Below are 15309 nucleotides of genomic sequence, written 5' to 3' on the forward strand. Positions count from 1 at the left end.
TTGTAGCTTTCACTGGCAGCTTGTAGCCTTAGTGTGCCATGTCTGTTAAAGGCTCACTCTATCCTTGCCATCACATGGAGGCCAAGATGGAACTGGAGTCAGAAGAGACAAATGTGGAAATGTAAGCCATACTTGTAAATCTTCATAGTAGAGCAACTGTGACCAGTGTGAAGGGAAGCTTTTAGTAAGTGGATTCATGGAATCTGCCCTCTCTGAAAGTTTGGAGTTACCAGTTAAATACGTATGTATTTTTCAAAGGAAATCATCAAAAAGGACATTCCGCTCTTATTACAAAGCTATTTTAGGGGTAAATATTTTGATAGATGTGGTTCAGTGCACCTGGGAGCTGAGCTGTAGCTCGAGGCGGTTAGAACAGATGGAGCTCTGAGATAGTTCAAGGCTTGGGTTTTCCCCTGTGCAAGCACATGGCTGGTGGGCCTCGGGAACCTTCACTTTCTCCATGCTGATGTTAGAAAAGTAGCTTTCTTGTAGAAAGGTCTCATCACTGAAGAGTTCTGGGACCATCCTAGGGTTCTTCTCTCAAATAAATGTATAGTGAGGTCTGTTGTGGTACAAACATTTTATTAAGAGAAAGAATGCAGTCTGTAGACAGGAGTAAGTCATGTCAGGGCTGCCTACATCTGCATCAAATGCAGAGGTCTGGGATTTGGGCACTTACTGACTGACAGGAATAGCAGAAACTTAACAAGACAGAAAGACTGCTGTGAACTTCCTCCTTTTTTGAAGTTGAGTTGAATCACTAGTCAGATTGAAATCCTAGCATATAATTTTTAAAAATAGTCTAGTGTGTCATCCAACCTTGTCAGGAAATGAGTGTACACGCATACAGCTCTGGCTGCTTCCCATGCTCACCTGCCATTTCAGTAGAGAGCTTGCTTGGCGAGGGACATTTTACAGTTCTAACACTTTTCCCTCTTTGACTAAAGTGACCTTTTGTCAGCCGTAAAAGTATTTGTCCTTGTGAAAGTCACATCATAGGAGCCGGGTGGCTTGGTGGTAACCTGAGTCCAATCATCGGGCCCATTCATAAGTTAGTGACAGCCGTAGGATCTTGGAACAGGGACCATATTTGTTGGTGTGATTTGTCTCTGTTTTGGTTTGGGTTTGTTGAGAAAGTCTCACTGTGTAGCCCAGGCTGGCCTGGAAATCAAGCCAATCCTGGCTTGGTCCCCTAAGTGAGGAGTTTTACAGGTATGAGCTACCACACCCAGTTGTTTGTCACTTCTTATTTCCTGTCCCAGGATAAGTTCCCCAAGGGCAGAAACCACCTTTCTGTTCTCATCTAGTAGTTGTTGATGATTTGTTGACGGACACATAACTGAGAACTGTTTGTGTAACCCCCAAAGCTCTCAGTTAACACATGGTGATGGTGATTTTTCAGCACTTCCTTATTAGTAGCACAGGCAGGAACATGGATATTGCGAGCTCGCCAAGCACTAACCCTTCCCACCCTTGGTGAGAGTTCCTGATAAACCTTTGGCTTCTGAGGAGAGAGAACTAAGCCCCAGTACCTCTTCAGCAACAGCCTTTCTAGATGCTGGAGGTGGATCTGGACTGCCAGAGCTGTTATAGCGTCATGGAGGTGTCCTGTGCTTGCAGCAGCTGCTAGCCCTATTGTGCTCTTTCACTGAGCGTTCTATTAGTCTTTGTGCCATCTGCTTATTTGAGACAATACAGCTGGGTTGACTGCAGCCATTCCAACAATCAGGAATTTCTTTAACAATGTGAACATTGCACACTGCCTCTCATTGTACACAGTATTAAGTCAAAAAATACCATTTAGAAATGGTTGTGCTAAGCTCACTTTAAAATAAAAAGGTTCTATTTAAAGTTCAGCTGGTTATAGTATAAACCGGTTCTGATGACTCACTCTAGCAATACTTTTACCCCCTACATGTGCTTTTAGTAGTTGTTTGGGACCCGGACAGGAGAAAACTCTTAAATTATGTAGATTACTTATTTCAGGCACTTGATTTAGTAGCAACTTGTTGACTAATTGAGGAAACACTTTTAGTTAGAAATAATTAGAAACACTAGAACATCCAATTTGGTGAAGGGCATTTCATTATAGGTGTAGTTCATTTGTGACTATGTGTATAAGTTTCATAATTTTTCAAGTGCATGCTTGCCTCTAGACCCTGCCTGACAAAGGTATAATCTTCCTTACAGTAGCTCAGCTGCAGGCAGGAGGCCATCGTCATTTTCCAGGAAGAAACTTGCTGGTATCTCCAGAATGGGTCAGCAAATGCAGTCTCAGCTTTTCTCCCTGCCTACAATCTTTGTGACAATCATAAACAAATTAAATGGCTTTAAAGGACTCAGAACTTTTGACCGGCAACCTGCTTTCTTCCTTAAAGTCTGTGGGTATGATCTAGTTAGCGAGTTTCCCTCACGGTGCAGAGTGGGCAGCATAGCAGGATGGGTCATTCATCCTAGAGCCATGAACAGGACTTACAGTGGAGTTGTCCACATTCAGGGATAAGTCTTCCCTTCTAAGTTGGACCTTTCTGGAAATGCCCTCATAGATACACTCAAAGGCGTGTTTCCATGGTGATTCTAAATCAAGTGAAGTTTACAGTGACGATTAGCCATCACAGTCACTAAAAATGAGTGACTATCACTCACTGCATTCACAGCAAGACTGGCAGGGTGTACTGAGGGGAGAGCAGGAGTCTCCATGGACTCTGGTGCACTTCCAGGTCATCCTCTGAGGGACTTAGCACACTCTGCACTACAGGGTGCAGGACACTGCAGAGTGCACGAACAGTCTGCTGCCTTTGTAGGCACTGTGCTGAGGATCGGATGTCCTGCCCCAGCTACTGCTCTCAGTGATAGTTTTTCTAGAGAAAATGAAACTTGGTATTTTGCTTTTTAAATATTCACTAATGATTACATTTTTCAAAGCACTAAACAAAGCCCTGTTTACAAATTACAGTTATAAATAATCGGCAGGTCTTATATGGTATGCTAATCGCTCCGATTTAAGAGTCAGTATTTAGCTTTTCAAATTGTTGATTTTGTGTTTTAATTTTAAGAGAGATATAACCCAAAGAAAGTCAATACTCTATGCTGATGAAGACTTGATCGTTTCCAGAGACAATTTCAGTACACCAGCTGTGTGACACCCAGAGCTTACGCAGTAAGAGTACTAACTAGCCCGTGTCTTCAAAGTATCTGCCACTGTGCAGGGGCAGGACACCACAGCATCACGGACCTGTGTCGCACCCATGAGTGTAGCAGTGTGGAGCCTCTTGGGTAGCCCTGGCTTCTTGCAAGATTTTTTGCCTGAGTCACGGATGGAAATGGAGAGATTTGGATGAGCACAGCTGTGCTATTATAGGAGGTCAGTCTAGCAGAACTGTTGAAAGAGCAAGCAGAAAGCCTGTGCTGACTTAAACCTTGGTATGCTTTGTGACAGCAGTGGTATCGCCACCATATTCCTTGGCCTCTCTGTGGTCTTGCTTTCTGCTTCTCTGAGTAAAAATCATACAGGTTAAATAGTCCTTATCCAAAGGACTCAGACACACGGTGTTGGAGGATTTTTCAGATACCACCATTTTTGCATGTATATAATATGATAAATTAGGGACAGGACCCAGGTTTCAACTTAAAATTTATTAACATTGTTTTCAATATATAGCCTATACATGTGGGCTAAAGATAATTTTATGCAATATTTTAATAATTTGTATATGAAACAGTTTCATGGTATGTGATATTCCACCCTTGGTAATAATATCTGCATCATAGCATTTCAGTGATTACATCAAATATTCAGGACCTCACACATGGCAAATGCATTGCAATTATTAACTACTGCCGCTGCTACTGTTTTTAATTACAAAAGGCCTGAGGCCAACCATCGCTGTGCCTGTTAGTAATTGTGCCCACTCAATTCTGCTTGGAGGATCTCTGTAAAGATCAATATGGGTAAGAAAACCCAAAGGTAAAATGTAATTACATGTGAATGCACATAAAGGTTTCACAAATGCAAAGTATTGTTTGGTATAAAGCCTCGTTTCAAAAGTGAAGACGTGGGGTAGAGCCTTTCCATCTTTGCCCAGCACTGTTCAGACCCCATGAGAAGTCATTCGTGTGTGTTCAGGAATTTCAGCTGTCTCTGTCGCTTCTGACATTCGAGACATGTTATGCAATTTGCCTTCAGTGTCTTTAAACCTCCTGAAAGAAACATTATAGAGCATGAAAGAATTTGCATAGTGTCTGCACAGCGCCCCATCAGTGTTGGTGGGATTTCAGTCTCTGGAAAGGGCCTTGTTGAATCATTCCATTCCATGATAATATTAGAGCAATAACCAAGACTGTGATATCTAGTCCCAGGAGCAGTTGATTTTTATTTGGGGATGGGTGGGGGATACAACCAAATGAAAATAGATTGGTCAAAACACTGAAAATCCCATTTCCCTAACATCATTATTTTTATAGCTAATGTGCCAATTGACTCATAGATAACACCTGTGTCGTTTATTTTTAAAAACCTTACTGAAATCTACATCTTAGTGAAACTCTAGGAAAAAAATCACAACAGCTGTCCAGGCATCTGTTTGAATGATGCAGTGTGAAAAGAGTTCTAAATATAATTAGAACGTAAGACAAACGAACTTCCAGAGCAGCACTCAAGTATCAAGTGAACTAGGATGAGAAAGAACGTCACTCAAATGACCTGAATCTAGAGTAGATATGGTTTGTTCTGGAAAGCAACAGATGTTTGCCTTGAGTAATCTTTATTAGCAAACTCAAAACGCAGCTAGTCCATTGCCACTTTCTGGGTGCAGAGAGCTAGTATACCAGGATGGGGGGCGGGGGTAGGAATGAATGATGTCAGGCTGACAGTGTAGCTCACTTGATAGAGTGCTTGCATGCATGTGTAAGGTCCCCAGCACGACATAGAACAGACATGGCAGTGCACCGCCTATACTCCCAGGACTTGGGAGGCGGAAACAGAAGACTCAAGGTTCTCTGCTGCAGAAGGACTCTGAGGCCAACCCGGGCTGCAGGAGACCTTGTCTCAACAAAACCGAAGTGTTAGTGACCCGGCACAGTGGGCCTTTCAGGACATCTTCACACACCAGTATTCCCAGGATGCCGTTTCAATTTGACATTCCAGGCACGCCAGTTAGCAGCTCTCACCATCTAGCTTAGTCTGTTTTGTGTTTCTGTAGCAGAACTCTGTGACTGGGTAATTAATAAAGCAATTTATTTCTCACCATTGTGGCTACTGGGAAACCTAGTATCATGGTGCTGGAAGCTGGCAAGGGCCATTATTACATCGTGTCATCTAAAGGCAGGATTCAGGAGAACCACTTGCTTTGCTCTTGTGTTGCTGTTGCAACTGTTAGCCAACAATTGGATTATTTTTGTTTGTTTGGTTGGTTGGTTGGTTGGTTTTGTTGTTCTTGGTTTTTGTTTTTGTTTTCTGGGGTGGTGCTACTGGACATCAAATCCATGTTCTTAATGAATGTCAGGCAAACTTTCTACCACTACACTATACGCTCAGCCTGCTGAACTCACTTTTGTAACAGTCTACTCTCAAGAATGTCAATCCATTCGTGGGGAAAGGGCCCTCCTGGTCTAGAAAATTGTTGAACATCCAGTCTATTGACACTGTTACTGTTACATTGCGTTGTATTTCTAACACATGAGCTTTCAGGACTGAGGCAGCATCTATCCTTCCTTCCATGCCCCTCTCAGTAGAGCCTAAGCATCCCTACTTGGCTCCTTCCTTCCATGTCCCTCTCAGTAGCTCCTAAGCATCCCTACTTGACTGAGATTGGTTTCATATTCTGAGAATTCAAAGAAGAGGTTAGACAGTGTCTCCTTTCTTTTAAAGGCTAAGTAACATGATGCACATTTTATTTCAAGTACTATTCAGCCTTTAAAGCTTTTAGCATTGTCTTGCATACAGTGTATGATAACATACACATGTTTTAATAGCTGTCATTTATGGAGCACTTGTAATATCTTTGTACATATATGCATGCAAATTTGTATTTAATCGTTGTCATCCTATGAGTATAGGTTATTGTCCCAGCTAGTCCCAATTCATAGATGAGCTCCTGAAGTTGGATGGTGATCTGGAGTTGTCCAAGGTTACACGTATGGCAGGTTTGTCTTAAGTACAACTTGAGTCCTTCACCCTTGGAAAGTTCCTCAGAGTCTCTTCCCACAGTCCCCATTTCCCATTGTCCCACAAGTTCCTCCAAGGACAGCGCTTGCTTGCAGCTTGTGTTTCCTGCTGTTCAGTGCCTGGGAAACTAATTTTCCACTGTGAATGTGTAACTTTGTAGCTTTTTCTCAGGGCTACAAAACTTTGAGAAAACAAAAGGAAGTTACCAGTCAAGCCTTGTCATGCTAATAGGTTAATGATCACACTAATGATTGGTAATAGCAGGAGAGAAGTGAGGGAGGAGGTAGGGTGTGAGTCTATAATATCTGCCTAGTTTGTTTCAGAGTGTTCAGATACTTTGACATCTCTGAACAGCCCACGCCTCACTAAGTCTCACTGGATTGTCAGTTCCCTCCATTTGGTAGGTGAAGCAGCTGAGACCTAGAGCAGTTGGCAGAAGACATTGCTCAAAGCCAAGAATCTATTTCCAGCAAAGCTGGGATTCAGATGCAGTTCTCGTTCCCTTGTATCCTAAGAAAAACTTGCCTGTCTGGTGGTTATTTATCCCAGAACTTCAGGTGTTGAGTGCACTTCCTCTAACCCCACCGCACATGCCCTTCATCTGTAGGATTTTACCAGTCATGTCAGAAACCTTGGGATTACTGCCATACAGAGTTCGCGTCTCTGGTTTTGCTGTGAATCCCATGGCACACTACCGTGTACCTGTTGCTGCTGACTTCCACAGAGTGAGCGGTCTTAGGACATATGTCTTTGTGTGACTCTCCCAGCGAGAGGTCATCGTTTAGTAGATGCCCTAACTAGGAAAGCCTTCTTCTCCGGGACCATTCCTCACAGTCCCTCTCACTGAGTCAGCAACTCGCTTCCTTTTCTCTCGGCCTACACATTCACTCAAGTCTCTCCTTCTGAAAGGAAGGGCAACAGAGGCTTTCTGTGTGTGGCTGAGGCTGTTCCTCCTCCTGCTCAGGGAGGTTTCACTCTTGAGTAAGCACAGTATCCTGAGTGCCTCCACCATGCAGTGAAATCTCTCTGAGAAAGTGCTCCGTGCCTACAGTCAGCCCAAGGTCTTGACTAAGCCTCTCCATCTCTTAACTGTTTCCACTGTTTCTGAGTTTGTTGTCAGTGTTGTATTAAGGTAGGGTCTTACTGTGTTGCCCAGACTGACATAAAACTCCTGGGCTCAATATATATTTCTTCTTCAGCCTTCTCAGTTTTCAAGAGCAAAGGTGTGCCCACTGCAGTGGTTCATTTGATAGCTTAGTGTTCTCACTCCCCCTTTGTGATCTCTGCTTGGGTTCCTTCTTAACGCCTACACCTGCACTGCAGGTACAGTTGATCAGGATTGTCTTCCTGCACATTTACCCTTCTGTACTGGCTCTGACTGGTCATTTCTGGAGTTGCTGTGGCTGCAGCTCCCATTCCATCCTCATGCTGTCAAATGAGGATCTTTCCCTATGATCTTACCCTTACTGCCCCTTTCTTTCTCCGTTGGGATATCTCAGGAGCACTCCAATGTCAATGTGGCCCCTTTCCTTCCTGCAATCCCTACATCAGTTAGTAGATCATCATCCACTCCACAAAACCCCGCCATCAGCATGAGTCCAGCCTTCGTCCTCACTGCCTGTAAGCGCAGCTCAGTCCTGTTGCTCCTTAGGTCCTTATGTCTCAGATGTCCTTTCACACAGTGAGAGCTCTTTCTCTGGCAGTTATCTTTGTGTCTGCAATACTTCCCTGGTATCTGTTGTTAGAGTGAGTTCTTTGTCCATCAGGACTTCAGGCTTTACTGCTGGTGTTTCTTTAGGATAAATACTCTTCTCTCGTCTTAATTCAGTCTTCATACTTCCCTGTCTATAGAAGTACCTAAAGCTTCCCATGTCCCCAATAAATATTTGTTGAACAGGATGAGACTTTCTAAAATAATCAAGAGTGCATGAAATGTATTGGAAATTAGACAGGGGGTGTGGTGTGGTCCTTGGGGAAAATCTACAAGTTCTTATTCAGTGTACCTTTTTTTTGTGCAGTTGTTTGGAAAGCACTGGATATTGACAGGTGCCCGTTCCATCCCTGGATCGCTTCTCTACCTTCATTCTCACTCTTGTCTGTTCCTGCTTACTCTCTTACACTCAGCTCTCTGTCCCACCAGAAGGATGATTTAGGTGCCTCCCATCCAAGTAGATGCCCCTGGCATGGCACCTATCAGTCATGTACTCCTATGTTCATAGTGCCTAGCCTGGCTCTACCTTCTAGCTATTAATGAATAACAAGGGGGTATACATCGAAATCACCAGATGTTTGTGGGTGTACTACTGTTGAACTCTCTGTAGAGCAGATGTCTTCCCACCCACCTAACCCCTGAATATACAGTTTAAGTTTCTTGAGTTCAACCTGAGAGCCATTCTTGTATTTGAGTTGAGTTCAAATTCTACCTGCTTCAGTTAACCGTTGTTAATCAGACCAGCTGCCCAATTACTGTGTCTCAGTCAAAGCATGGATTATCAAAGCCTTCATGTGTATGAGTCATATATGCCATTGATGTTTAGAAGAAGAATTAGTTTCTACCCGAATGCAAACTAGCCACAAAAGCTGGTGCTAGTATTTTGTATCTGTGAAGTTTAAAGAGTGTCGGGTTTTGATGCTCTACCTTTGAATGAAATGGGGCTGTATTATAAAAGTCACTAAGTTCTAGGCAAGTACCTTAGAAGCATAATCAGAAGCCCTGAATATGAAAACTGACATATGCAGTGTTTTCATGACATTGAGAAAAGTTGCACTGTCTGCTAATAGACCTATGTTATAAAAATATGGAAAAAGGGACTAGAGAGATGGCTCAGCGATTAAGAGCTCTGCTCTTCCAGAGGTCTTGAGTTCAATTCTCAGCAACCACATGGTGGCTTACAACCATCTGTAATGGGATCCAATGCACTCTTTTAGTGTGTGTCTGAAGGCAGCTGCAGTGAACTCATATAAATAAATAAATCTTTTTTAAATGTGGAAAGAGGACTTAATATTCAAAACAATTAGACTAATCTCCAAGTTATTATTAAAGTAAAAAGATGCTAACATAGGGTAGCTTTAGCAAAATAATGAAATTACAAATTTAAATATGGTGTTTGTCATGAGAGAAAGGTCTAAAGCAAGCATTAGAAGTAGATGTCATCACTCTTTCTAGACTACCTGCATTTTCCCCATGAATTGCCTCTTTATGCTTCTCTAAACCAGCCTCTCTGGCCATCTGGCAAAAGATGGCTTCCTTTTACCACTGAAGGCTCTGTGTCCTCTTTCAGTTCAGCTGAAGAATCCATCCTGAATTAGAGTCTCAGTTCTAATTTCAGCCTCTCAGAAGAGAAGTTGGTTCATGTGGCATAAGTCAGGAACCCACTGCGGTCCCAGCAACTGTAGCCAAGGAGACAGGGCCATGTGATGGAAATGTGATACCATAGCATCCACCCAGATTCACAGGCGAGATGGGTGGTTATGTGCTGGACTGACCACCCTTTCACAGCCAGACTCCAAGGAAGTAACATGGAAAGTACTCTAGTAACATTCGTCAGGTAAATGGTTTATAGCCTGATGCCAGGGTCTGCCAGCTAGTGACTCAACTTGATGCCAGGCTCACGCTTCATTCTGGAGAACATAAAGAACATAGGGAAGTGCCCAACTACCGACACTCTCTGTGCTTCTACTCAATTAGCAGAAGAAAATATTAGCTCTGCCTTCCTGGTGATACATATAGGTAGTAAATAAATGAATAAATCCAAAGCAAAATTGCAGTTTACAAAGGAAGTTAAAGTGGGGAGGGAGACAGACATACATTAGAACAAAACCTTTCTACAGGCATTAAAACCGAGGGGATGGCAATGGTAATCATACGATTCTGTTTACATTTTATCTATTCATAATTTCAGCATACACATAAACTCTGTGGCCTGCATTTAAACATTTACTGGTTCACTGAAAATATTAGCTACTAAAAGATTTTTATAAAAATAAGTAAAATACATGCCACTTAGTATTGGTTGGCAACTTTAATATTGTCTGAAATTTTTAGTTTTTACTTTCCAATTTTAAATTGATATGCTCCCAGCCCAGAGTTTGATATAATTATAAATAAATTCTTAACAAGCAGTTAAGTGTATGGTTGGAGTTACTAATTCAGTCAACTCTATAAGGAGATTTGGACTAAAATTTTACAAATAACACAGACTGAAAGACATTTTCTCTGTGGGATAATTAGGCAGTTGCTAAAGCTATGCTAGAATGTGTTTTGCCAGTCTGATGGATTGTCTCCAGTCATCCTAGTGATGGTAAAGGACCAGGCTGAAAGAATCTAGGGTATGTGAGGTTTGGGAGCCATGCCAATATAGTGGTTGCCAATACCAGCTGAGAAAACTCCTCTGCGTGTAAACCAGATCTGATAGTCGTTAACAGGGCCTTTCACCTAGCTGTACTAGGTAGAGCAACCCCTGTTGGTGCTTATTTAAAGCTTCTGTATAAACAGCTCCAGAGCTCAGGGCTTATTACTGTAGGTTCAGTGTAGATGAGGGGCATGTCAGTTCTATGAGGTTAGCTGGAGTCCTTCCATGTATGACTCCATCATCCTGAATCCCCTCCATCCAAGCTGGTCCAAGGGACAAGAGTGAGCTTGGACCAGTTCTGTACCAGAAAGCATCCATTATCCCATCACGATAGATTTCAGGAGTGAGTCACACAGGTGTGGTAACACCTGTCTCTAAGGAGGTTGGAGAAATGTATAGTCAGGACCCTGAAGGAAAACAACATTAGTATTTTCAGTGTTTGCCATAGTATTAGGATGGAGATTTGAGATGCTATTAGAAAAGGGAAATATTGTTTTAAAAAAAAAAGCCAAGGGTCCTTTTTTTCTTCAAAAGAATTTTATTGAAAATAATTAAAATTGTTTCAAAGTTACTTGTCAAAAAAAAATGATAGTTGAAATTCAGTAGGTCACCTTACCTCTCTAGTACTACAGGTAGTGGTAATAGCTTCCACAGACCACCTGTGACTCCCTAGTTCTTTCCACACTGAGAAATCCAGACGAGGATGAGAGTTTATAGAGGCTAAAAAGTGCTCAGCTCCGGTCAGAGACCGATAGGCATTCCATCTCTGCACAACCCCACTGCACCGAGTCTTCCGCAGGTGGGTCACAGCAAAACTAGTTCACAAGATTGACAGGTGAACACTTGTTGAATATCCCCATAGTATGGCACTATGGAGTGCATGCAAGGGTGTGTGTGTGTGTGTGTGTGTGTGTGTGTGTGTGCGTGTGTGTGTCTTTCTGTAATGAGAACCTGAGACAGTCACTTATAGGAGAAAGTATGTATGTCTGCGGTGTGGAGGTCCCAGTCCCTAATGACTGTTGAGCCCTGTTGCCTAGGGACTGGTGCAAGGCATGGGGTAGGAGTGTGTGGCAGAGCAAACTCCAACCTGTGGCCAGGGAGTGAGAGAGAGGAACAGAAAAGACCCAAGTCCTGCAGTCAGTCCTCTGTGGGTGTGTCCTCAGTGACCCAAAGACTTCCCATAGAATGTCATTCTACTTCTACACTAGCTTATAGCACTGAGCACTTAGCTGCCTTCCATGTGCCATGAGAAGTTTGTTTGAACTCATATCATCCCCTGTGTATTGCTCTTATTTTACAAATAACGAGCCATCAAACAACTTGCCAGAGTTTGAACAGCGATTTAAGGTCACAGTGAGACTCTGTTCCAGAGCTTTTGTCTGCCTGGGACAGAATCTAATTATGAACTTAAATCTAACTGTGACCTCCTAAGCATCAAGCTGCAATGCAAAAATTAAGACACCAGAGAGACAAACATCACAAGGGTTGGGGGTAGGGGTTCTAACTTAAATAGTAGGAAAATAGAGTGCTATTTCACCTTAAATTCCCTGGGATCTAGTCCATTAATCCATATCAGGAAACCCCCATCCAGGAAGTTTATATGGAAAGATTCAGACTGGGAGGTTTAAGATCAGGAACCCTATTGTAAACAAAACTGCCTACATTTTCAAGGCCTCGAGTTGGGTCTGAGTAGCTCCTCCCCACCCCCATGTAGGACAGCGTTACTGTCAAGTCAGTCAGTTTTACAGTTTAGTTGAATTTGAACTGGACATCTAACAGTTCACTAAAAGATGACTGGGCATCTGCCCTGTGCAGAGTGCCACATGAATTCTTTTAAAGAACACAGTGAGGAAAGTACACTCATCCAGCTCACAGATGGCGAGGGATAGAAACGGGATCGTCTTCAACGTGACAGGCCGCCATGGCACGGAGCCCACCCTTAGGTCTGTACCTGGTGAGCCGGGCAGGAGACAGCGATGCTGGGACCCTACATTACATAGTTATCTTTTCTCTTAACTTATGACCTGTGAGTTTTGCGTCAGCTTTATTAATAGAACCACATACCATACAACTCACCTGTTGAGAGTGTTCACTGAGTTTTACGAGTCCTCAAAGCTGTACGACCATCTTGACAACAATCACAACAAGAAACCCTCTGTTGGTATTCACTTCCCATTTTCTTCCAGGCCCCCCAGTGCTAGCCGCTACAAGTGGACTTTGTATCTCTGTAGACTTGCCATTTGGATATCGCATACAAATGTGTTGGTGTGGTCTGGTGTGTCTGACTTCCCTGACTCGGCATGATGCTTTCCAGTGTCATCCATGTAGAAGCATGTGTCCACACATTCCTCTTTATGCCTTTAACCCATTGTATGGACATGCCACATTATTGACTCACAAGCTGGCAGTCATTCTGCTTGTTTTTCTCTTTTGCCTGTGATGAATAATGCTGTGTGAACATTTCTGTACAAGTGGATGTGCGTTTTCATTTTCACCTCTTGTGGTGTTTATCTCAGAGCACAATTACTGGGTCATATGGTAACTCTGTGTTTATCCTTTTTAGGAACTGCCAGGCTGTTTCCTACAGCGAGGGCGCCATTTTATATTTCCACCAGCAGTGTATGAGGGTTCCAATTGTTCCACGTCCTTGCCAGCACTTGTTACTGCCTGTCCTTACTGTAGCCAGTGTAGTGGTGTCTCATTGTTTTGCCTTACATTTCTCTGATGGATAAATGTTGTGGTATTTATGTTACTAACCTAGGCAGAAGTTTAAATCTCATACTTTCATATAGAAACCACTGCATATTACTGAATTAACCAGTAATTCTGAAGCAAAACCATAGTTCTGTACCAGATAAATGTTATTCATGAAGTTATACTTTAAAAAATAAATAAATAAATAAAGTAAAATGACTTGGGATGAAGATAACACACTCACCTGAGAGTGTGAATTCATCTGCAGTGTTCTTTACCTGCGCTACTACAATGCTGTTGTGTGACATTTACTGGATAATCCAGACAGCACTTTGACTAAATCCACAGTATGGTGTCACTGGGTAAACACTTGAGAATGGAAATGTGTATCTCTTCTGGTTTTATCGGTTGAGATTAAAGGTGGTTTGTAGCACAGGAAACCTTTTCTCCACCACTCTGTATCTCAGTGTGGGCCAATAATCTGTCACCTGAAACCACTTAAAATAGGTTGGGCTTTCGTGACTGTCCTGTTGCTGTGATGACATCATATCTGACTGCGGGGGGGGGGGGGGAGAACACTTCTCAGACTTGTTTGCCTCCATGCCCTTTGTCTCCAGTTAAAAGCACTGCCCTTTTTAGCCCTTACCTCTGTCTGGTTCTCAGATGTTTTCCACACCGTCTGTCTCTGTGGAGCTCCTAGTCTGCTCACAGTTGTTTCAAGGAAAGCACCGGGTGCAGCCTGGAAGTGTGAGTTTCACCAGCCCTGGCTATGTATAAAATGAGGAGGGGCTGGTGGAGGAGACAAAGGACCACAAAGCAAACTCTGAAGAGGCTTCTCTAGAAAGAGTATCAGCTCCCCAGGGCGGGTAACCTCACAGGAGACCAGTGGGCCTCACTGGCACATAGAGAGCCTCACCAGAGCAAAGCTTCCTGTGTGCTGTGCATCCCTGACTGCATGCGGCACTGTTTGCTGAGGGCCTGCAGGGGACCAAGGAGAAGAGAGAAAGGAAGAGTGGCTAGTTCCTCCCTTCTTAGTCTCTACCTCTGCCTTATCTGCTCCTCAACTTACTGTGGGTCTGTGGCTCAGCTGGGGAGTGGTTCCAAAGAATGACTAGACTGATTGGCACGACTTTAATTCTGACACCCCAGTGTAACAGGAGACGACAATCTCAGACCCTTAAACTGGTGTAAGCCTTTGTGAGTTCTCTTTTGACATTTTTTGAAACACTGCTCTGGGTGAAGCAAGCACATTGTGGCTACTAAAGATCCTGGACAACTGGCTAACCATGGACCATGTGCCTTCAGGACTGTTATAGAGGAACTAGATAGAAATCATTGATAGGTTAGTAGCAATTGTGGTTTGGTTCTGATTTTTAAAGTGACTAACCCGAAAGTAACAGAAAAATAAATGACGGTGAATGCTTGTTGAACTGGACCGTTTGCTAAGATCGTGCAAATAGATGTGCACAGGCTCCGGGTTCATTTTTTCCATAGCCCTCTGACATGGCGCAATCAACCTCCAAGTGAGCTGTAATGAAACTTAGTGCATGACCGCTGTATCCAGTGCGCCCTTAGCTTAACACTCTTCTGTCTGTGACCTGACATAGTGAATGTGGTGGCTCCCTGCTCCCACAAGTCCTGTGAGGAATGGTGAGGAGGAGGTATTGGAGTGGAGAGGGTTGTATATCGAGAACTTACCCACGTTAGGAAGCCAGCTGACAGGTTTGGCTGTGGCAGAGCTTATTTTCCATTGGATTCTGAGTTTCTTTGCAGCAGTTTTTACGGAAAGCTTCAAGCTCCTTGCCCTCACATTCCCACACTGGAGGGGATGATGGCCGAGGAAAAGCGGATTCATTTGTTCCTGTAACAAAAGAATCAAATGTACTTCTGTGGAACAAAAATGCATTGGAAATTTTGCTTGTTCTTTTCTATTACAAAATTGAAATAAAAAAGGAATGTTACCTGTACTGATTTTCTTATTTCATATGGAAAATAAGAATATGTTGCCGGGCATGGTGGCGCACGCCTTTAATCTCAGCTCTTAGGAGGCAGAGGCAGTCGGATTTCTGAGTTCGAGGCCAGCCTGGTCTACAGTGA

The 15309-nt window shown here is 43.2% G+C and overlaps 1 protein-coding gene across 5 annotated transcripts in view; it reads left to right on the forward strand.

Annotated features, from left to right (window-relative positions):
- The window catches only part of Nsmce2 (NSE2 (MMS21) homolog, SMC5-SMC6 complex SUMO ligase), a 237645-nt gene that overhangs the window by 159048 nt on the left and 63288 nt on the right, over nt 1-15309 (forward strand). For 2 of the 5 annotated variants that reach the window (XM_029548025.1, XM_029548026.1), the window contains one exon: nt 13082-13720. The exons of the other annotated variants lie outside the window; for them this stretch is intronic. In XM_029548025.1, the coding sequence (XP_029403885.1) occupies nt 13082-13143 (62 nt within the window). In that variant the 3' untranslated portion in view covers nt 13144-13720. Of the gene's footprint in view, nt 1-13081; nt 13721-15309 lie in introns of those variants that run through there. 5 annotated transcript variants of the gene reach the window in all.

Source organism: Mus pahari, chromosome 17 (genome assembly GCF_900095145.1).
Source record: "Mus pahari chromosome 17, PAHARI_EIJ_v1.1, whole genome shotgun sequence".
NCBI lineage: Eukaryota > Metazoa > Chordata > Mammalia > Rodentia > Muridae > Mus > Mus pahari.